General features: G+C 40.6%; 1 protein-coding gene and 1 long non-coding RNA gene across 2 annotated transcripts; one reads left to right on the top strand and one right to left on the bottom strand.

Moving 5' to 3' along the window:
* The first annotated feature begins 2,833 nt into the window (after positions 1-2,833).
* On the top strand, positions 2,834-17,384 carry LOC100032615 (betaine--homocysteine S-methyltransferase 1). Its single transcript, XM_001381549.4, has 8 exons — positions 2,834-3,058; positions 4,174-4,306; positions 11,369-11,487; positions 12,094-12,285; positions 12,431-12,578; positions 13,582-13,764; positions 15,627-15,855; positions 17,105-17,384. The coding sequence occupies exons 1-8, from the start codon at positions 3,026-3,028 to the stop codon at positions 17,292-17,294; spliced, it is 1,227 nt and encodes a 408-aa protein (XP_001381586.1). The 5' UTR covers positions 2,834-3,025; the 3' UTR covers positions 17,295-17,384.
* On the bottom strand, positions 11,384-20,012 carry LOC130458531 (uncharacterized). The gene is made up of 2 exons (XR_008917933.1): positions 19,602-20,012; positions 11,384-11,572 (listed from the first exon to the last, which is right to left on the bottom strand). It is a non-coding gene; the product is annotated as an uncharacterized LOC130458531 (long non-coding RNA).
* Positions 20,013-21,716: the final 1,704 nt, after the last annotated feature.

Raw genomic sequence — 21,716 nt, forward strand, 5'->3', positions numbered from 1 at the left:
CCTCATAGTAGTTTGATGCTATTACCCTAAGGCATAAGCAAGTTAGGCAATTCATTTTGGCTGAACAGTGAGAACTACCCTCTGAGGCAAACACATCCCTGGATCAATCAATAATGAAAATGCCTGAGTTTTTGGAAGGGTACACTTTTATCTGAAATAATTGGATTTGTATGTGAATGTATGTGTTTAATATTCCAGAAAATATTTGGTGCATAGAGATACTGACATGGTTAACATTTATAGCACCATCTTTAACCTAAAGGTTAAAGGCACTCCATTTACTACTCTAATGGAACAGCAAATGGAGTGCCCGCCCCTTCCTGAGTTCAAATCTGGCCTCAGATGTTTACTAGCCATGTGATACTGGGCAAGTTACTTAACCCTGTTTGCATCAGTTTCCTCATCTGTAAAATGAAGTCCATCATGGTGTGCTGCATTAAAGAAGATGTTGGGTTCTATGAACAAAGCTGAAGTGTAGTAACTCAAAAGAAATGAGATGCGCAGATTTAGAGATATCTCCATCCCAAAGATTCATGCTGACTATTTTTTAAAATCCTTTGGGTGGGAGGCGGGGAAGCAACGGGCAGGTAGGTTGCTTAGTGGATAGAGAACCAGGCCTAGAGACAGGAGGTCCTAGGTTCAAATGTGGCCTCAGACACTTCCTAGCTATATGACCCTGGGAAAGTCACTTTGCCTAGCCTCTTCTGCATTAGAACTAATACATAGTATTGATTCTAAGACAGAAAGTAAGGGTTTAAAAAAAATAACATTCTATAGAGAGTGTCAACATGGAATCTAGAAACCCCAAACTTGTAGCCTAGTAAGATCTAATGAACCCTAAGTTTTAGGACTAGCTTGGAAGTTGGAGACCCCCAAACTTGTACTGGTTCCCTGCACCCATGAGAATCCATCCTGAAGGGAATCTCAGGCTAGTGGTTTCAGACTGAATGATGGACCCTAAGGAAAATGACAGTCCCAGTTAGGTGGGGCTAAGCATATGCTAAGTACCCTTTTTGTCTTAGGTAGTCTTCCCTATTGTATCAGAGACCCTTTCCTAGGAGGACCCACACCTGGGCAGAGACCACCCTTTTAGTATTCTTTGTAAGTAGCCCCTTCTCTCACACCCTAGCCTTTATCTATGATTCTTTTCCCAAGCTTGATTTTATTCTCAGTGTAGTTTGAACACTCTCACTTTCTTTGTAGCTATAGTGATGTCAATCATCTTTCCCTGCTTCTGGATCTCCCCAAATGGTATATAGGTTCCTCATATTCTTTTGTTCCTTGGAATTGTCCAATCTAGCAAGGGTGGCATTCTCAGGAGTCAGTGTCCAGAGAAGCCAGAGTTCAATCCTCGGGCTCTGTGTGGAGGCCTACTATTACACTGAACCCCTTTTCCTTGATTAAAGAGTGGCTTTTCTAACTACTTCATATTTCTGTGTCATTCCCAGACAACACTTCCCAAGGTTGCACAAAGTAGTAAGCAGCCAATGTGGGATTTGAATCTAGATATTCTGTACTAGAGCAGAATTTGGATATTATATTTATATGTGTTCAGTCATTTTTTAGTCAAGACCATCTCTTCATGACTCCATTTGGGGTTTTCCTGGCAGAGATACTGAAATGGCTTGCCATTTCCTTCTCCAGCTCATTTTATAAATAAAGAAACGGAAGCAAACAGGGTTTGGGCTGGAATCACACAGCTAGTGAGTTTCTGAAGCAGGACGGAACTCGGAAAGATGAAGCTTCCTATAACACCAGATCTGAAATTGCATCCACTTAGACACTTAGCTGTCCTTTCATCAATTTCACTTATTTTTCCAATTTGTGTCAAATTGAGTTGGGATCAATAAATAGCATTTTTGATCCATTATGTCATCCAGCAGCTCCCTTCCATGTATACACAGAAATGCAAAATAGTCTATTCTAACTCTCAACTTCTATTTAAGAGATGTTCTTTCCTTCCTTCCAAGACACTCTTGAACCAAGAACTTAGTGTAGAGTATTTCCAAGTCACTGTGGAGCTGTCCTTTTAAATTGCAAGTTGCCATTGCAAGTGACTCTCATTGCCAGCTGAAATATTTGAGCTTGCAAGACATTTTTGACTATGCCGGTACAAGGCCAATCTAGGGAGGAAATATGACTTGCCTGTTTATGCAGTCAGTCGACACTTCGACAAATATCTTATCGGTCTCCATTGCAATAGCGATTATTAGCTACTATTAATATATTGGATAGCTATGCACCATATTGCTATGTGCCATACACATTGGTAACCGCCATCTTGGACTACCTCACCCACTGCTGCTCTATGTACATAATATGAAGGGGGAAGGCAGTAGCTGCTGGATGAGACCTGCGGATCCAGGAAGACATTACGCAAAAAGGGGTGCATGGCCTCAGCCTTGAAGGAAACTTGGGCTTCTAAGAGGAGATGAAGAAATGCACGCAATTAACTGCGCCAGCAACGTCAAAGAACTGACTGAGATAGGAGATTGTCTCGTGTGTGTAACACCTGGAAGACTAGCCTCTCTGGGCCAGAACACTCGGAGGAGAGCAATGTATTATAAAAAAATAATATCATAAACGCCTATGTAGAAATTTAGCGGCATGACTTGGGGCGGAATGTGCTAAAAGAATGATACTGCAAAACCCCGTTCAGATTAGCAGCAATTAGTCCGCGAGATCTGTAATGTGTCAGATGCCTTCTGCCGGCCTTGGGCAATGTTGATCTGGAGCCTGGGGGTTCTGCCTTACTGACTGCTTGCTTGGATTTCTCTCTTCCCAAAGCTTCGGTGAGCTCCGTGTGCTCTAAACGGTCTGATAAGGGAGAAGCTGGGGGGCGTGTTCCTCCGCCCACCCATGGTGTTGGATGAGGGAGGTTTCCACCCCATTCCAAAGGGTGAGGAAGGTATAAGGACCCGGACCAGGGAGAGGGCTCCTGCTACCTCTTGCTACTTCGCTGCTCAAGACTGCGGCAACTTTCCCTACCCGATCCCAGGGAAAAGCTGTTTGTTTGTAGGCAAAGATGGTACCTGCTGGAGGCAAAAAGATGAAGAAGGTGAGTCTCACCGTGCCTACGTGCTCTCTCTGTCTCTCTATTTCTCTATTTGTCTCTGTCTCTCCTCTATCAATCTAATTTGCGCTTTCGCCTTCTCACGCGCTTCCCGGTAGTGTGTCCTCTAGCCTACCTGCCCCTGTGCCTTTGGGCTCTAGGTGCCACATGCCCTATTTCCATGTCCTTGGACCCTGAGGCCCCGAGATCTTCTCGAAAATCAACGCCTTGGGGGTGGGGAAGTTTAGGGCTGGGAGTGGGGAGTAGAGAAATCTGTTGGAGAACGTATTGTAGTTCTTCGAAAGCAGAGGTATGTTGCCGGCTTCGGTCCCTGGGTCTTTCTGGCTGGGAGAGCTGGAGAGGTAGGGTGTGGTTTCGTTCTTGGGGACCGAAACCGGAGCCCTGGGGCTGTCGGGGCAGAGGAGCAGGGAGAAGAACCAAATAGGTACACCTCCAAGATAGGCAAAGAGTCGGACTACTTTCTCAAGCTGGAGTCGGAGCTAGATAGACGTATTGGGGATTGAAGTTCCCGGTTCAGCCCGCTGAAAAAGGTATAGTGGGGTAGGAGGATGGGGGCGGGAAGAGCAGTACTCGCGGACTACAGTCTCTCAGAGAGGATGCATCGCCTTTCCTGGTCTTCAGGTTTTTGCCTGTAAAACTGAGGGGGAGATTAGAATTTCTTCAGGACTCCTCCAGGGCTGATCTTTGTTGTTCTTTTTAAGAACTTATAAACTCAAAAGTTGGATTTCCTGGTCTTCTCATTCAGCTTTGCTAGAGAGCTGGGATGTTGGACGTGGGTTGGCAGCGGGGATATCAGGTGCTTAGGCAGAAGGTGGTTGCAGCACAGTTCGGATTCCCTTTGCCTTCCTTCTATCTGCTTGCTTTGTACCTGGGGGCTGTAGGAGGCCACCAACTTCTTGGGAGCAACAGGCAGGGGAGAGAGGGAAGAAAGGAGGTTGATATGCCAAGTTTTCTTCATCAGAAGAAATTTTCCTTAAAATCACATCCACATGGGTAGCCATAAACATTTTTTCAGCAATCTAGATCACACTTTAACAAAACTATTTTCTGGAAATCTGATAAAACTCTTTTCTGTTTTCTTCTTCCCCCTTTATTTTTAGGGAATTCTCCAACGTTTGGATTCTGGAGAGATTGTAATTGGAGATGGAGGATTTGTCTTTGCCCTTGAGAAGAGAGGATATGTGAAAGCTGGGCCCTGGACCCCAGAAGCTGCAGTTGAACACCCAGAAGCAGGTCAGTTAATGGGAATGACTACATAGTATCCTATCATGTCATTCTTAGACACTTTCCTAGCTGTATGACTGGGCAAGTCACTTAATCCCAATCATCTAGCTCTTATTGCTCTTCTGCCTTAGAACCAATACTTAATATTGATTCTAAAAGGGAAGGTAATAGTTAAAAAAGAAAGATTCTAGTAGAATATCCTCCTGCTAATAACTAAGTAAACCTCCTTTTCTTAACCCTTAAAAGGGAGATGGGGATCAGCTGGGTGGCTCAGTGGATTGAGAGTCAGGCCTAGAGACAGGAGGTCCTAGGTTCAAATCTGGCCTCAGACACTTCCTAGCTGTGTGACCCTGGGCAAGTCACTTGACCCCCATTGCCTAGCCCTTACCACTCTTCTGCCTTAGAACCAATACACAGTATTGACTCCGGTAAGGGTTAAAAAAAAAAAAAGGAGGTGGAGTGTAATTATATTGATTGCATGGCAGTATATTGAATACTGTCAAAAGAAAATCTCATGGATCCAGTTTCTTTCCAAGCCTCTCTAGAAATGTCCAGATCTGATAGAACAAGATGTGCCCTATTTTGTTTTTGGTTTTTGGGTTTTTTTCCTGCTCATTTTCACCCAGAGAGGTCTGGATTTGGCATCAAGAAGATTTGAGTCTGAATCCAACCTCAAATAGTTACTGTGTGACCTTGGGTAAATCACTTAAGCTCTCTTTGCCCCCATTTCCTCATCTGAGGAGAATAATAATAGCACCTAACTTCCAGAGTTGATGTGAAGATCAAATGACATTTTGTCATTTGTCAAATACTTTGCAAAGGATAAACTGCAATACAAAGGTTAGCCATTATTAATTTTTAAGGAATTTATTGGCTTAGAAAAGAAGAGGGCTCAGTGGTCAAGGAAAAATGAAGAAATTCCAGAGCAACAATAAATAATAACTGATTGTTTCAGCTAATATTTTAAGCTAATTAGCAATTCTTAATACCTTTAAGCTAAGAAAGGACCTTCCCTCTAGTTTTGTCACCCATAAATTCCCTCTTCGATCTAATTGACTATTCAATGAAGCCTGATTATCATCTCAGATATTAGATCAAGGACACTGGCTCAACATTATCTCCCAATTTTTTTAAATAATATTTTATTTGATCATTTCCAAGCATTATTCATTAAAGACAAAGATCATTTTCTTTTCCTCCCCCCCCCACCCCCCATAGCCGACACGTGATTCCACTGGGTGTCACATGTGTTCTTGATTCGAACCCATTTCTATGTTGTCAATATTTGCATTAGAGTTTCATTTAGAGTCTCTCCTCTGTCATGTCCCCTCAACCGCTGTAGTCAGGCAGTTGCTTTTCCTCGGTGTTTCCACTCCCATAGTTTATCCTTTGCTTATGCATAGTGTTTTTTCTCCTGGATTGTTCCGGGCCATTACACCACAACCAATGGAGAAGTCCATTACATTCGATTATACCACAGTGTATTAGTCTCTGTGTACAATGTTCTCCTGGTTCTGCTCCTCTCGCTCTGCATCACTTCCTGGAGGTTGTTCCAGTCTCCATGGAGCTTCTCCACTTTATTATTCCTTTTAGCACAATAGTATTCCATCACCAACATATACCACAATTTGCTCAGCCATTCCCCAATTGAAGGGCATCCCCTCGCTTTCCAGTTTTGGGCCACCACAAAGAGCGCAGCTATGAATATTTTTGTACAAGTCTTTGTGTCCATTATCTCTTTGGGGTACAGACCCAGCAGTGCTATGGCTGGGTCAAAGGGTAGATATTCTTTTGTCGCCCTTTGGGCATAGTTCCAAATTGCCCTCCAGAATGGTTGGATCAATTCACAACTCCACCAGCAATGAATTAATGTCCCAACTTTGCCACATCCCCTCCAGCATTCATTACTTTCCTTTGCTGTCATGTTAGCCAATCTGCTAGGTGTGAGGTGATACCTCAGAGTTGTTTTGATTTACATCTCTCTGATTATAAGAGATTTAAAACACTTCTTCATGTGCTTATTAATAGTTTTGATTTCTTTATCTGAGAACTGCCTATTCATGTCCCTTGCCCATTTTTCAATTGGAGAATGGCTTGATTTTTTGTATAATTGATTTAGCTCTTTATAAATTTGAGTAATTAAACCTTTGTCAGAGGTTTCTATGAAGATTTTCCCCCAATTTGTTGTTTCCCTTCTGATTTTAGTTACATTGGTTTTGTTTGTACAAAAGCTTTTTAGTTTGATGTAGTCAAAATTATTTATTTTACATTTTGTGATTCTTTCTATGTCTTGCTTGGTTTTAAAGCCTTTCCCCTCCCAAAGGTCTGACATGTATACTATTCTGTGTCCCAATTTTTAAAACACATTAAGAGACCTTTAGTACTTCAGACTTATCCCAATAAACTGAGTAAGTATTTTGAGGTGATAGACAGAAAGTGATGGGAGTAACTAATTGGTCTGAACACAGAGGCAAAAAGATGTGAAGTCGAGGTAAAGAGTTTTAAATGTGATCTTGTACAGAGCAAGAGGAAGCTCCTATTATGGGACTTAAAGGAGAGGAATAGAATAATCCAAGTGAGTTTCATAATGTGCAAAATAGGCCTTGCTAATCAGTGACGATGCAAAAAGAAGCAAAATGTCCTGCCCTCAAGGAGTTTACAATCTGAGGGAACCATAGCATGCACACAAATAGATGCAAAGTAAGCCACATTCAGGATAAATAAGAAATACTTAAAAGGAGACTTCCAGGAATGGGGTAGAATAGCCAAAGTGAGTTTCATAATGTAGAAAAGGAGTCTTTGCTGAGCTCTGGAAAAAAAGGCAAAAGACAATTCCTGCCCTCAAGGCGGTTCCAATCTAATGAGGGAAACTGCATGGACACAAAATATACAAAGCTAGCAATATACAGGATAATTTTTTTTAAATGAGCAGAAAGAGGTCCCTGGAATTAAGAGGGGTTGGGTAAGGCTTCTTGTAAAATATACAATATTAGTATGGACTTAAAGGAGGCTGGGGAGGTCAGTAGTTAGAGTGGAAGAGGAGGAGCATTCCAGGGATCTATGATAGCCAGAGAAAATGCCTAGAATGCACAGAAAAATAGAGTGCCTTGTTTATGGAATAGTCAGGAGGCCAGTGTCACTGAATTGAAGATTATATGGTAGGGAACAAGGTGTATTGGAAAGGTAGGAAGGAGCTAGATTATAAAGGGCTTTGAAAGTCAAATAAAACATTTTGTATTAGCTCCTGGAGGCAATTGAAGTGTCTTGTAGAGGGGAGGGGAGGTGATCCAGCAGACACTGTAGGAAAAATTTTTCCAGTGGCTTCATGTATTACCTAGAGCAGAGAAAGAATTGACATAGGGGGACACACCATCAGGCTATAGCAATAGTTGGGTCAAGAGGTGATGAGAACCTGCACTAGAGGAGTGGCAGTGTCAGAGGAGAGAAGGGGGAATATTTGACAGATATTTCAAAGGTGAAATCAACAGGCCTTGTCAGTAGCTTGGATATGGGAAGTAAGATAGTAAAGAATTCAAGATGACTTCTAAGTTGTGAATCTGAAGGACTGGGAGGATGGTGTTGTCCTCTTTAGTAAAAGGAAGATAAGAGGGGAGGTTTTAGGGGGAAAGATAATAAGTTCTGTTTCAGACATTGAGTTAAGATGTCTGCTGGGCATCCAATTTGAGAAATCTGAAAGGTAACTGGAGATGCAAAATTGGAGGTCAGGAGATTTGATCAGGAAAGGTAGACTTAGAGTCATCAGCTTAAAGATGGTAATTAAATCCAAAACCAAGTGAAGTAGTATAGAAGGAGAAGAAAAGACGATACAGGACAGAACCCTGACGGACATCTATGATTAGAGGTCATGATCTGGAGGGGATCTAGCAAAGAAAATAGTGAGGGAGTAGTTGGATAGCTGGGAAGAGAACCAGGAGATAATGATATCTTGAAAACCTAGAAAGGGAGAGTATAAAGGAGGAGAAAGCAGTCAACGTTATCAAAGACTGTAGAGAGGTTAAGGAGAATGAGAACTGAGATAAGGTCATTGGATCTGGCAAGTAAGAGATGATTAGTAACTCTGGAAAGAGCAGATACAGAGAAATGGTAAGATTGGAAGCCAAATTATAGGAGGTAGGAAGAGTGAGAAGAGAGAAAAAGGAAAACCCTTTTCAAGTTTAGCTACAAAGGGTGGAAGAAAAATAGGAAAAGGGTTTTTTTTCAAGATGGAAGAACATGGGCATATTTTACTCAGTAGGGAAGGAGCCAATAGACAAAGAGATGGAAAATAAGTCAAAGAACAGTGATGAAAGAAAGAACAATTTGTTGGAAGAGAGAGATGGAATGGGATCACAAATAGGAAAGGAGGTCAGTCCTGGTAAGGAGTAAGGCCATTTCATCATATGAAATGGGAGTAAAGAAAGAAAAGGTGGCAGAATGTATCTGAGTAATGGTAGATACAGAAGAGGGGGGAAAGTATTCATGGTTAAAGGCCTCAATTTTTCCTGTAAAGTATGAAACAAAGTTCTCAGCTGAAAGAGAGCGGATAGGAGGAGAAACCATGAAAAGTCTTGAGGAGGGGTGAAAAGGTTTGGAAGAACTGCTATGGGTTGTGAGTTGAAAAGGGGGATATAATAAATTGCTTAGCAGCAGTGAGAGCCCAGTTGATGTTGTGTATAACATAAATTTATAGTGGACCCAGTCAAAACAATTGTATGACAAAGGCAATGTATGATGGGGGTGATCCAAGACTGAGACTCAGTGGGCTCAGTAATATGATGAGGGGGCAAGAAATTGAAGAGAGGAGAATAGAGTAAGGTTGAATTGGTTCACTAAGGGATCAAGAGGAGAAGAATAGAGTGACTAGTGCAGGGGAGATGGCTTAAGAGAGAATTTGAGAGGTCAAAGGACTGGAAGTCACCATAAGGATGGAGAGTAGAGTTATATAAGGGAAGGCAGAGGGACTGGTGAAAAGCCAATAGATAATAATGTAGTGTTGGCAATTAATCGTGGTTAAGAAATCTGTCCAATCAAGAGTTTCTCACAAATAAGCATACTTTTTACTTAGCAAACTACATGAGTCTTATTAAAACCAAAATGCAGTTATTTGGGCTCAAAGTTAGGTAAACTCCATTTTGGTTACGAATATATCTCTTTGGAGATTATTTAGTTCTCCAGCATTTGCTTTTTGACTGAATTAGAGATTCTTTTCTAGTGATTTTGATGGTTCTTAGATTTAATTGATATTCTACTAGAATCTTAAATGATTCAAATTCCACTATACCATCATTTGGTTCTATATTCTGTTGCCAGCAATAGATTACTATATGCATTAGGAGCAATAGATTACTATATGCAAGACTTATGGGCACATTGCTATGTGGTATACTCCTTTTGCTGCACATTGCTCTTAATGTCAGATGCTGATCTGGTTAGGCAATGAAGCAGAAAGGTAGCCATATTTGTTCATCTTAAAAACAAATTTGCTAACTCCATTTATATAGGACTTGGACTCAGTAGCATTTTAGAATAATAATAAAAATGTTCATAAATCTAACAATAATCAAGTATTAATAAAATGATTTTATTATTAAAATTATTTTAAAATAATAAGAAGAATTTAGTATAATAAAACATCTTAGAAATGGGACAGAGATTTTCCAAGTTGGCTCTTTATCTTATTAGAATCAATAAGTCCCCTGGTCGAAAAATCTCTTACCTATGGCATGTCATATAAAAACCACAAAGCTGAAAGATATTTGCTCTTCAATATAATGCTACAACAAAAAAAATATTTCTAAAGGATGATGCAGCCGTGCATATTTAGAGCATCTTCCTGATTCCAAGGTGTAACGGTCCTTATCCCTAAAGGGACATGGCAGCAGCAGACATTCAGACTACATAAGTTTCCCTGATGCCCCACTGTCACCATCCTGTTCAGGGCCACTTATTCCCCTACCATACACATAAATATTTGTAACTTGCACAAGATCGTGCATGTTTTAAACATGCCAACAGCCTTGTGGAATATCTACCTGGTATTTTAGGATTTGGTGTAGAATTCTTTAAGGGAGGTTAAAAATAAAAAGGTTACCCTCTGACTTTAATGGCACAATAGAATCCTTGGGATTTTAGAGTGAATGCTTCAAGACTCCTGTGATAAAGAAATATAGACTGGTAGGATTGGAAAGGACTTTGGGAGGCCAGGAGACCTCCTTCTATGCTTCCAGATGTTCTAGAAGTTGGGGGAAGCTGGGTAGCTCAGTGGATTGAGAGCCAGGCCTAGAGACAGGAGGTCCTAGGTTCAAATCTGGCCTCAGACACTTCCCAGTGTGACCCTGGGTGAGTCACTTAACCCCCATTGCCTAGCGTTTATCACTCTTCTGCCTGGCAACCAATACATAGTATTGATTCTAAGATGGAAGGTAAGGGTTTCAAAAAAAAAAAGAAGTTGAGGTTTTTACTTCCATGAGAAATAGCAAGGTAGAGTTATAAGTATACAAAATCAGAATCAGGTGGATTAGGTTCTATAAAATTGTTGCATATTATAAGACTATTGGGTAAGTAGGTGGCAAAGTGGATAGAGGGCCAGGTCTGGAGTCAGGGAAATCCATTTTCCTGAGTTCAAATCTGACTTCAGATACTGTGGTCCTAGGCACATCACTTCCATTTTGCCTCAGTTTCCTCATCTGTAAAGTGAGCTGGAGAAGGAAATGACAAACCATTCCAGGATATTTGCCAAAAAAAACCCCACAAAACCAAATAGGATCATGAAGTCAGACATGGTTAAACAACAACAAAAGAGGGAGGATGTTACGTACAGTGATAGCAATGAAAATCGAATAAAACATCATATGGAAATCACTATATAAATCATAAATGCTATAAACATGTCATATTTGGTCTTGCTGATATATTAATAAATTCTGAGTTGTTACATGTGACTAGGTGTTAGTTAGTGAACAGTTGTTGAAAATGATTATGGCTCTGGGAAGGGGGGAGGGAAAGAAAATGAATCATGGAAACATGGAAAAATATTTACAAAGAAAATGATTACTTTATTTCAATTTACAGTTCGACAGCTTCATCGGGAATTCCTTCGAGCAGGTTCAAATGTCATGCAGACCTTCACCTTCTATGCTAGTGAGGACAAGTTGGAGAACAGGGGAAATTATGTTGCAGAGAAAATATCTGTAAGTAAGATCCCTCTGTGGAATCATCGAAATGATGTGTCTGGAATTCTCTTGGTATGTTGGTGATCTTCAGGACTCTTGAAAACTAGAGAAACGACAACGTCTGGGTGAAATGAACGACTCTCTTAACTGGGGAGTACTTCATATCCAGAGTCATTAAATAAGAGGTGTGCTGTGAAGATGGAAGGAAAATATCCCAAATGATGACCCTGATCTCAATGCCTGTTACTCCGTGTTTTACGTGATGAGGTACCTTTGCCAGACATTCAACTCTAAAAGAACTGTCTGGCGTAATCAAAGGAGCATCGATTTAAATGAATGTCATTGCCCGTCATTAATATACTGGTACTAGATTCATTTGCTTGAGAGATGACTATTTCAAAGTAGTAGGGTGCCAGCTAGTCTAAAGCCAGAGAGACTTGAGTTCAGTCCAGCCTGAAACCCTTCCTAGCTGTGTAACCCTGGGCAAGTCACTTAATTCTGTTTCGCCTTCATTTTCTTAATTGTAAAACAGAGTAACGATAATGCCTTTTTTCCCCTTAAAATATTATTTTATTTTAAGTCTCCAAAGGAAATATAATGATAATACATGCTTTTCCATCATAGGGGCAGAAAGTGAATGAAGCTGCCTGTGACATTGCCCTGCAAGTGGCTGCAGAAGGTGATGCTTTGGTTGCTGGTGGAGTTAGTCAGACACCATCATACCTGAGTTGCAAGAGTGAAACTGAAGTGAAAAAAATTTTCCGTCAACAGTTAACAGTCTTTATGAAAAAGAATGTGGACTTTCTGATTGCAGAGGTAAATGCTGTCCCCAGAGAGAGCCTACTTGCTCACTTGACACCACGTCACTTGGGCTGACTCTTCTGCAAAGATAATGCTCAATTGGTGGCCAAGAATTCAGACAATGAGGGCAACACTGAATTTGAACCCAATTTTCTTTCAGTATTTTGAACATGTTGAAGAAGCCGTGTGGGCAGTTGAAGCCTTAAAAGAGTCTGGAAAGCCAGTGGCTGCTACAATGTGCATTGGCCCAGAAGGAGATCTGCATGGTGTGACGCCTGGAGAATGTGCAGTGCGGCTGGTTAAAGCAGGTGAGCCCTTAGGGAGGTCTTTTGATGTCATGAAAAATGCACTTTGATGATGGATAAAGCACTTGTACTGGCTTTAGCTACTAGGAAAAGCAGGCATTAATAGCTTCTCCCTTCAGAGACTCAAAAGGCTGTTAAGAGGCAAACAGTTGCAATTAGGAGGTGGAAACCAGTGCCAGTATTAACACTCCTAATGAACCACTCCCTAATTAAACTCGTAGTTTTCTTTAAGACAGTAAGCAAAAGTCACAAGAATTTATGCTAAATAAGTTTTCAGACTTTAATAGCTTTAAAGCCAGCGTCCCAGTGGTTGAGCTGGATTGTTCTTGTTCATGAGTATAGCTCGTTTTATGTAATAGATGTACCTATTAAGGACAAAGTAGCCTCCTGTGGGGAAAAAAACATTTTATTTATTTACATATACATATATACACACATACATATATGTACATGCATGTATATGCATTGTAGAAATTGGGAAAGTCTTTTTCAAAAAAACTTTACCTTGGAGATCATTTCAAAGTGATTTTAGAACATGGGAGAAGAGCCCTCACTAATCACCTCTGATATATTACCTCGGCATGTGCCATAGCAAAGGATGATAATAGTCTTGCATGTGTATTGTTTCCCCCATTCAAATGAGAGCCCCTTGAGAACAAGAAGTGCTTGGAACACAATAAGAGCTAAATAACTAATTGGGAAGGTCCTACCAAGCTGAAAAGACTTGGCAACAGTCTCACGTCTAGGACTAGCCTAGCTACATTCCCTGCTCATTCTTCATCAGAAGGCTGGCCAATGGACACTGGATTTCAGAGCCATTTACACCTTATGAAACTGTCTCGTGAATGAAGCCCAGAGTGCCTCAGGGTGGGAATTACTCAGCCTGAGAAGAATCTCAGATGTTCTTGAAGTGCTGAAGAATGGCGAAGTGATGAGAGGAAATAAACATTCCCTTGAACATAGAAATAAAATGGTAAAGTAAAAATATTTTTCTTTCCACCTTTAGGAGCTTCCATTGTTGGTGTGAATTGCCATTTTGATCCTACAATTAGTTTAAAAACTGTGAAACTCATGAAAGAGGGATTGGAGGCTGCCAAATTGAAAGCCTATTTGATGACACAGCCCTTGGCTTACCATACTCCAGATTGTGGCAAACAAGGATTTATTGATCTTCCAGAATTTCCTTTTGGTAAGATGGGATATTAAATATTCTATTTAAAATATCAATAGCAGCAAAGCTATTTGCAATATCTTATTAGATTTATAGTTACTCTATGAAGTCAATCAGTATAATTATCTCCAATTTATGGACAAAAAATCTGAGACTCTCCTTTAGTCGCTCAGCTAGTAGGTTTCATAAGCAGCATTTGAATCTAGGATGTCCTAACTCCAAGTCTACTACATTGTTCACTCCCACCCCACCCCATCTCCAATTTTTTCCTCCAGTCCCTGGCATTAGCTGTAAATGAAAAAAAAAGGGGGGGTGGGGGAAGTAAATCAAATGACAAATTAAAATGAGATGAAAAGTAAAATAAAATCCAGAATAATACTAGAGCATTCATCCTTTTAAAAATAAATATCTTTCTAGATCCTCTAGAAGAAAAAACTAACTGGGATAATTTTAATTTTATTAAACTTTATGGTGCATTAGGAAAAATACTAAACCTGGATTCCAAGGACCTAGGTTTGAACTCCAACTCTGTTATTTATTACCTGGATTTCCTTGGCAAACTATTTAATCTCCGTGGGTCTCAGTACCTTATCTCGAAAATGAGGGGCTTGTGCCAGATGGCCTGAAACCCTTTCCTACTCTAAATATATGATCTTATGAATGAAAGCAATTTGTCATTCAGTATTTCATAAGGCTAGAGCAGCCAGGTGACACAGTGGAATAAGAGTGGCTTCAGGGGTAGCTGGGTATCTCAGTGGATTGAGAGCCAGGCCTCTATAGATACAGGAGGACCTGGGTTCAAATCTGGCATCAGACGCTTCCCATCTGGGTGACCCTAGGCAAGTCACTTAACCCTCCATTGCCTACACCTTACCACTCTTCTGCCTTGGAACCAACACACAGTATTGATTCTAAGGTGGAAGGTAAGGGTTTTTATTAAAATTTTTTAATTTAATTTTTTTTAAGTGGCATGGAATCAGGAAATTCCATCTTCCTGAGTTCAAATCTAGTCTCAGACACTCAGTAGCTCTTTGACTCTTAGCAAGTTACTTAACCCCATCAGCTTCAGTTTCCTCATTTGTAAAATGAGTTGAAAAAGGAAATGACAAATTCCTTTAATATCTCTGCCCAGAAAACTCCAAATAATGGGATCTCAGAGTCAGACATTACTGAAACACCTGAACAACAAAATTTCATATGTTGATATTATTAAAAATAAATTACTAGAAGATTTCTCCCAATGGTAGTTTTCTCTCCATCTCTTCCATAGGATTTATTAAACCTTTGGCTTCAATTTTTCTTCGAACTCCTTCACAAAGGATGGGGTGAAGGCCACGGGGAGAACACTGAGGTGGAACTATAGGCATGAAATATTGTATACATAGTGTTAACAGTAATATCTTTTCAATTATTGATTAAAAAAATAAGCTTTACCTGCCATCTTAGAATCAATACTAAGTTTTGGTTCCAAGGCAGAAAAGGAGTAAGGGCTAGGCAATGGGAGTGAAGTGACTTGCCCAGGGTCACACAGCTATGTATGGATAAATTCTGCTCATTTTCTTCCTTCTTCCCCTCTTTTTCCCCCTGGCCCCATTCTTTATCATAATGGATAATTCTTAGAAGAGTAAAAGGAGAGAAATATGGAAGGAATTTGAAATTATTTTCCATCATTAGTCAAGTGAATTGACTAATGAAACTAATTCATTAAAAAATCATTCTTCAATCATGTTTCTTGCTTTGTTTACACATTCTTTTTGGACAAGGTATTTAGGTTTGTTTCTGAAATCAAATTTTAAAAATTGTCATCTTTTTTTTATCAAGACTTACTTTTACTGATTAAGGAAACTCTTGAAGTTAAGATAAAATCATTTCTATTACAGGTCTGGAACCCAGAGTTGCTACCAGATGGGATATTCAAAAATATGCCAGGGAAGCCTACAAGCTGGGTGTCAGGTACATCGGGGGCTGCTGCGGATTTGAGCCTTATCACATCAGAGCGATTGCCGAGGAGCTGGCTCCTGAAAGGGGCTTCTTGCCTGATGCTTCTGAAAAACATGGCAGCTGGGGGAGTGGCTTGAATATGCACACCAAGCCCTGGGTTAGAGCAAGGTAATAATACATTTTGCTACTCTTTCTTCCTCATTTAAATTAGTTACAGGGTTTTGGTGACCAAGTCTGGCCTCAATGAATACTAGAACTGATTCAAACATTGGAAAACTTTTAAATCCATGTCTTATATGTCTTGAGACTTGATTTACATCAATTATTAGGTAATCCTGAGAGACTCCCAGCATGCTTTCTCCCCTTTACCAGGTTATGTCACAGAACCATTTTCATAAAAAAACTCCTTTAAGAAATGATGACTATCAAAAAGACGTCAAGGCTTCTCAACAAGTCATCACTGGATGATGTGATAGCAAAGTCTGACACTGCCATGAAAACAGTGGACATTCAAATATTAATGGGAGCATTTTAAGTTACAAAGATTTGAACATGATGGAAATGGATTAATTTTTAAATATTTGGGGCTATATTGGGATTGGGATTAAAAGCTGGAAACAATCTCAGAAGCCAGCTAGTCTACCCCACTACCACTTTCTCACCACCAATTTTTCAGATGAGGAAAATGGAGGCAGAGGAAGATTTAAGTGCCATTGACCATGGGCAGGATTTAAACCCAAGTTCTCTGACTTCAGAGGGCTTTCTCTTATGGCATGCCAATGTCAACAATAGAATAGATAATAGTTTTCATCCTATCATTCTACTCAGAATAGAAGAGGGACTTTCTAGGGCTTAAATTTTTGAAGTCAAAAGCAACCACACTGATTAAACTTCAATATGTTTTGAAGGTATGGCCATATAGGACTTAGAATGTATTGGCAAAACAGTATATTAATAGAAAATATCTTATTAGTCATAACCCATACGGGAAAATATTTAGACTGATTTTTCTTTTTTTTTTAAACCTTTACATTTTGTCTTAGAATCAATACTGTGTGTTGGCTCCAAGGCAGAAGAGTGGTATGGGCTAGACAATGGGGGTCAAGTGACTTGCCCAGGGTCACACAGCTGGGAAGTGTCTGAGGCCACATTTGAACCTAGGACCGCTTGTCTCTAGGTCTGGCTCTCAATCCACTGAGCCACCCACCCAGCTGCCCCTAGATTGATTTTTGATCCCTGAATTTATATTAGAATCCCAAAACAAACTTTGCTCAGAAAACAAATACACAAACCATTATCTGCCCAAATCAGCAAATTTACCTAAGTGTGCATCATCTCACTACCTAAATCTGGACCATAAAATAAATTCTTAAAGCACAAAAGTTCATTCTTTCAACAATTCCCTTCCTCGACACAGGGCAAGGAGAGAGTACTGGGAGTCACTACCGCTGGCTTCTGGTAGGCCATACTGTCCTTCTATGTCCAAACCTGATGCCTGGGGAGTTACCAAAGGAACTGCAGAGCTCATGCAGCAGAAGGAAGCCACAACTGACCAACAACTGAAGGAACTCTTTGAGAAACAGAAGTTCAAATCTTCGGTAGCCTAATGTAATCACTGTACTCTTGTTTCTTGGGTGCATTAACACTCATAATTTGTAATCTTCTCAAATTAAATAAAAACTGAACTTTAAAAACAAGATGTGATTTTGAAGCTTCCTTATTAGTGCCAGAATGGGGCTTTTCTCATTTCTTTCATGGTACTTTTGGGGAGATGATCAAATTAATTTAGGAGACCTTAAGCATAAGGCAATACATGTAGAAACTGAATAGACTTGTGTTATTGTCTTTTAGATTATTTTAACTACAACTGATCCATATCTCATTTTAATTCTTTCCCCTCAAACTGTCTGACCCCTCTTCAGAATGGATACTTATAGGTATCTAGGATGAAAAAAAAAAACTCTAAATTTTCTGAGGCCAGGTAGTCTACATTTTATAGATAGGAAAACTGAGCCCAGGTCTGGGAACTGTAATTAGATCAAAGCTACTATTTTTGGTAATAATGCATTAATAAATTATTAGCATACCTCTTTTTTTTTGAGAGGGAATAAGTTTATTGGATCAGTTTCTCCTGGAATGGGCACATTTACCCTCAAGTCAGAGAACTATCCAAAATGGGGATTTATAACCTTTGTGGCTCAAGATGAATTTCATCCAAGTCTCCATTTGGCCCAGTGACAGCTCTGGTGCTCCCATCTCTACAGAATGATTTTTCCAACTGACCACCAAGGAGCCCTTCACTCCCATCTGTATCCTCTCCAATTTTATTTAAAGTATGTGGGAGGAGGAAATCCAATTTCTTGGTTCTCCCTGGGCCAGCCCATGAGGTCTCTAGGGCAAAGTTTAAAAAATAGAGCTGGGACTCCTTGCAGCTCCTGCCCCTGAGCCAGGCTTCTCAATGCTGAGTGTCCCTGTATCTTCCCAGATAAAAATATCCCTCCCTATCCAACATTCCCTTATTAGGATATAGGTTCCTTGAAGATAGGAACTGAATCTTGTATTTGTATCCTGTGGAAAGGAAACTAGATTGACAGTTGGTGGGGAAAGGGGCAACTGGGAGTGGCAGTCGGATTTTGTGACTAGCACTTCCTTCCTGCCAGAAGTGGCAGTTGGGTCTTGTGACTAGCACTTACTGCTGGGTTTTTGGTTCCTTCCTGGTGTGGGAGGAGGGAGGAGCTTGTTCAGCCCAGTCTGGTGTGGTGTGCCTCTTCTTGGTTCAACCCAAAGATTCAGGCCCAATCACTTCTGAAAGTCAGACCTATTCTTGTTTGCTTTCTGTCTACTGCTAAGATTCTGAATTAGACAAAGTGAGGACTGATATAGAGTAGACAGGAGTGGGAGAAACCCTCTGCCACCCTCTGGGGCCTGGCCTCAGCTCTGAAGCTGAGAAAAAACTCCAATCCCAACTGGTTAATAAACTTTATATTATTTGAATTTGCAGTCAGATAAGTGGACTATCTTTTCTGTGTATAGAGGGAGCTAAGCATCAGTTCAGTCATTCAAGACAAACAGTCCTTATCAGACCCCTGCTGCTTTCTCTTAGCAGGGGGCATCTCTCTCCTTTGCCTCACCGAGTAATATTCCCTCTCTCCCCTCAACTCCTCCATACCCTAATACAAACCTCCCATTATTTCCCATTTTTCCAATTCCCCCATTTCCTTTCCATATAAATATTACAATCCCCAGCACTTAGCACAATGCCTAACATTGTAAGTAAGTGATAAATACTCTTAAACATTCAGTTATTCACTATACCAGAGTATTTTAGTAATATATATTTAGTGTATATTATATATATATTGTTGGACTACCTGTCAAGATGGTGGCTTAGAAGCAGTGAAAGTTCAGACCTTGGAAACCCTTCCTTACCGATCGCAAACTGACTGCTCCTAGGACACCAAAATTCAAGCTGAACAACAGGACAGACCCGGGGAACCCTCCTCCTGGACTTGGATCAAAAGGTAAGGCCCCCAAAAAGACAGAACCCTAGATCACTTGGATTTAAGGGGTAGGCAGAAGGAAGGTCCCAGGACCCAATCCCCCAACCCAGAGTGCTGAGCCCATGGCAGCAGCGGGAAACTCAGGGCTGGCAAAAGGGCCTCAGGGCTGGCTATTCTGAAGGACTCACCTTGAAAGTAACCTGAGCCAGTCTCTAGGGCGCCCAACACAGACAACAGAGAAACATAGAGAGAAAGGGGAAGCCTGTAGCCTCCTGGCTGGGTTCTTCCATCTGAGTCTCAAGGGAGGTTCCAGCTTTAGGGCACCAGCTGAACCCAATCCCATCAGGAGCCCTCAGAGCTACTGAAAGGACAGAAACCTCAGGGCTGGCAAAGGGGTTGCTCCTAAGAGCTTACCTTGAAAGTAACCTGGGCCAGTCTCTGGACATTCAATACAGACTGTAGAGGAGGAGGAGTTTTTTTTTTTTTTGGCTTGGGGATCATTAGGCCCACACCAGCTGAACTTAATCCCATCAAGAGTCCTCAGAGCTTCTGAAAGAACAGGAACCTCAGGGCCTGCAAAGGGGTTGCTCCAAAGGGCATTCCTTGAAAGCAACCTGGGCTAGACTCCAGGCATTCAACACAGTTGTGGAGGAGAAGGGTTTTTGCTTCAGGGCTCATTTGGGCCCAAACCAGCTGAACCTAATCCCATCAGGAGCTCTCAGAGCCCAGGGAGGCCATGACCCCTCCCCCTTTAGAGAGCAGGATGAAAGATGATCTTCAAAGAAAATCAGACCAGAAGGAAAAGGATGACCAAAAAGCCAGAGATGAAATCTAATCTTTAAGAACCAGAACACAACAACTGGAATCAAGTGACCTCACAAGGCAGCAGGACACTCTAAAACAAAACAAAAAGAATGAAAAAACTGAGGAAAATGTGAAGCATCTCATTCACAAAACAGACGATTTAGAAAATCTTTCAAGAAGAGACAATTTAAGAATAATTGGACTACCAGAAGACCACGACAAAAGAAAAAGCCTGGACATAATACTAGAGGAAATTATCCAGGAAAACTGTCCCCAAATCCTAGAACAAGAGGGGAAAGTGGAGATTGAAAGAATCCACAGATCACCCCCTGTATTTAATCCCCAACTGACAACAACAAGAAATGTTATAGCCAAATTAAAAAACAATCAGATGAAAGAAAAGATATTACAAGCTGCCAAGAAGAAGTCATTCAGATACCATGGAAACACGGTGAGGTTAACACAGGATCTGGCTGCATCTACACTGAAGGACCGAAAGGCATGGAATACGATATTCCAGAAAGCAAGGGAACTAGGTCTACAACCAAGAATAAAATACCCATCAAAACTGACTATATTCTTACAGGGGAAAGTATGGTCATTCAATACAACAGAAGAGTTCCGAGCATTCATAAATAAAAGACCAGACCTGAACATAAAATTTGATGTCCAACCACAGAACTCAAGAGAATCATCAAAAGGTAATTAAAAAAGAGGGGGAGAAACAAACAAAGCAACAACAAAAAAATTTTAAGAGACTCAATAAGTTAAAATGATATGTATCCCTATAAGAAAAGAGGTCATTGGTAACTCTTAAAAACTGTTGCTATCACCTGAGCAGCTAGAAGAATTACATTCAGAGGGAACAATGACAAACTGTATAGGATGAAAGGACAAGACATAAATAGGTATATAGATATATGCATGCATAAATACATATACATGTGTATGTATATATATATATGCATGACTAGAGCTAAAAAAGAGGTTATGACTAAAAGAAATGGGAAAAGAAACAAATGGGGGTAAATTTATATGTCACACAGAAGCTCATGGCAGGAGGGGGGAGAACATCGATACACTGGAAGGGTAAAGAGGTTGGAGATAGGAAATACTCAACTCTTACATACTTTGAAACTGACCCAAAGAAGGAAGAACAATCCAATCCATTGGGGAAGAGAATAGATTTGCCCCCTATAGGGGAATAGAAGGGTAAAAAACAGATTGCTGGGGAGTGAAGCAGTACAAGGGAGGGAGAGGGTGTGTGTGTGGGGGGAATTTTAAAAAGACTACAGGGGAAAATAAGGGAGGGAATAAGAAGGGAGGGGGTAGAAAGGGAAGTAAAATAAGAGGGGGGGACTAGGGGCACCAACTATAAACAAACATTGGTATAGAAGGAAATAGTGAAAGAAAAGGCAGGACCAGGAGTAGAAATCAAAATGCTGGGAAATACACAGCTAGTAATCATAACTCTGAATGTGAATGGAATGAACTCACCCATAAAACACAAGCGAATAGCAGAGTAGATAAGAATCCAAAACCCTACCATATGCTGTCTGCAAGAAACACATACGAGGAAGGTAGATACGCATAGGGTGAAAGTAAGAGGATGGAGCCAAATCTATTGGGCATCAAATGATAAAAAGAAGGCAGGAGTAGCAATCATGATATCGGACAAAGCCAAAGTAAAAATAAATCTAATTAAAAGAGATAGGGAAGGTAATT

Source organism: Monodelphis domestica, chromosome 3, assembly GCF_027887165.1.
Source record: "Monodelphis domestica isolate mMonDom1 chromosome 3, mMonDom1.pri, whole genome shotgun sequence".
NCBI lineage: Eukaryota > Metazoa > Chordata > Mammalia > Didelphimorphia > Didelphidae > Monodelphis > Monodelphis domestica.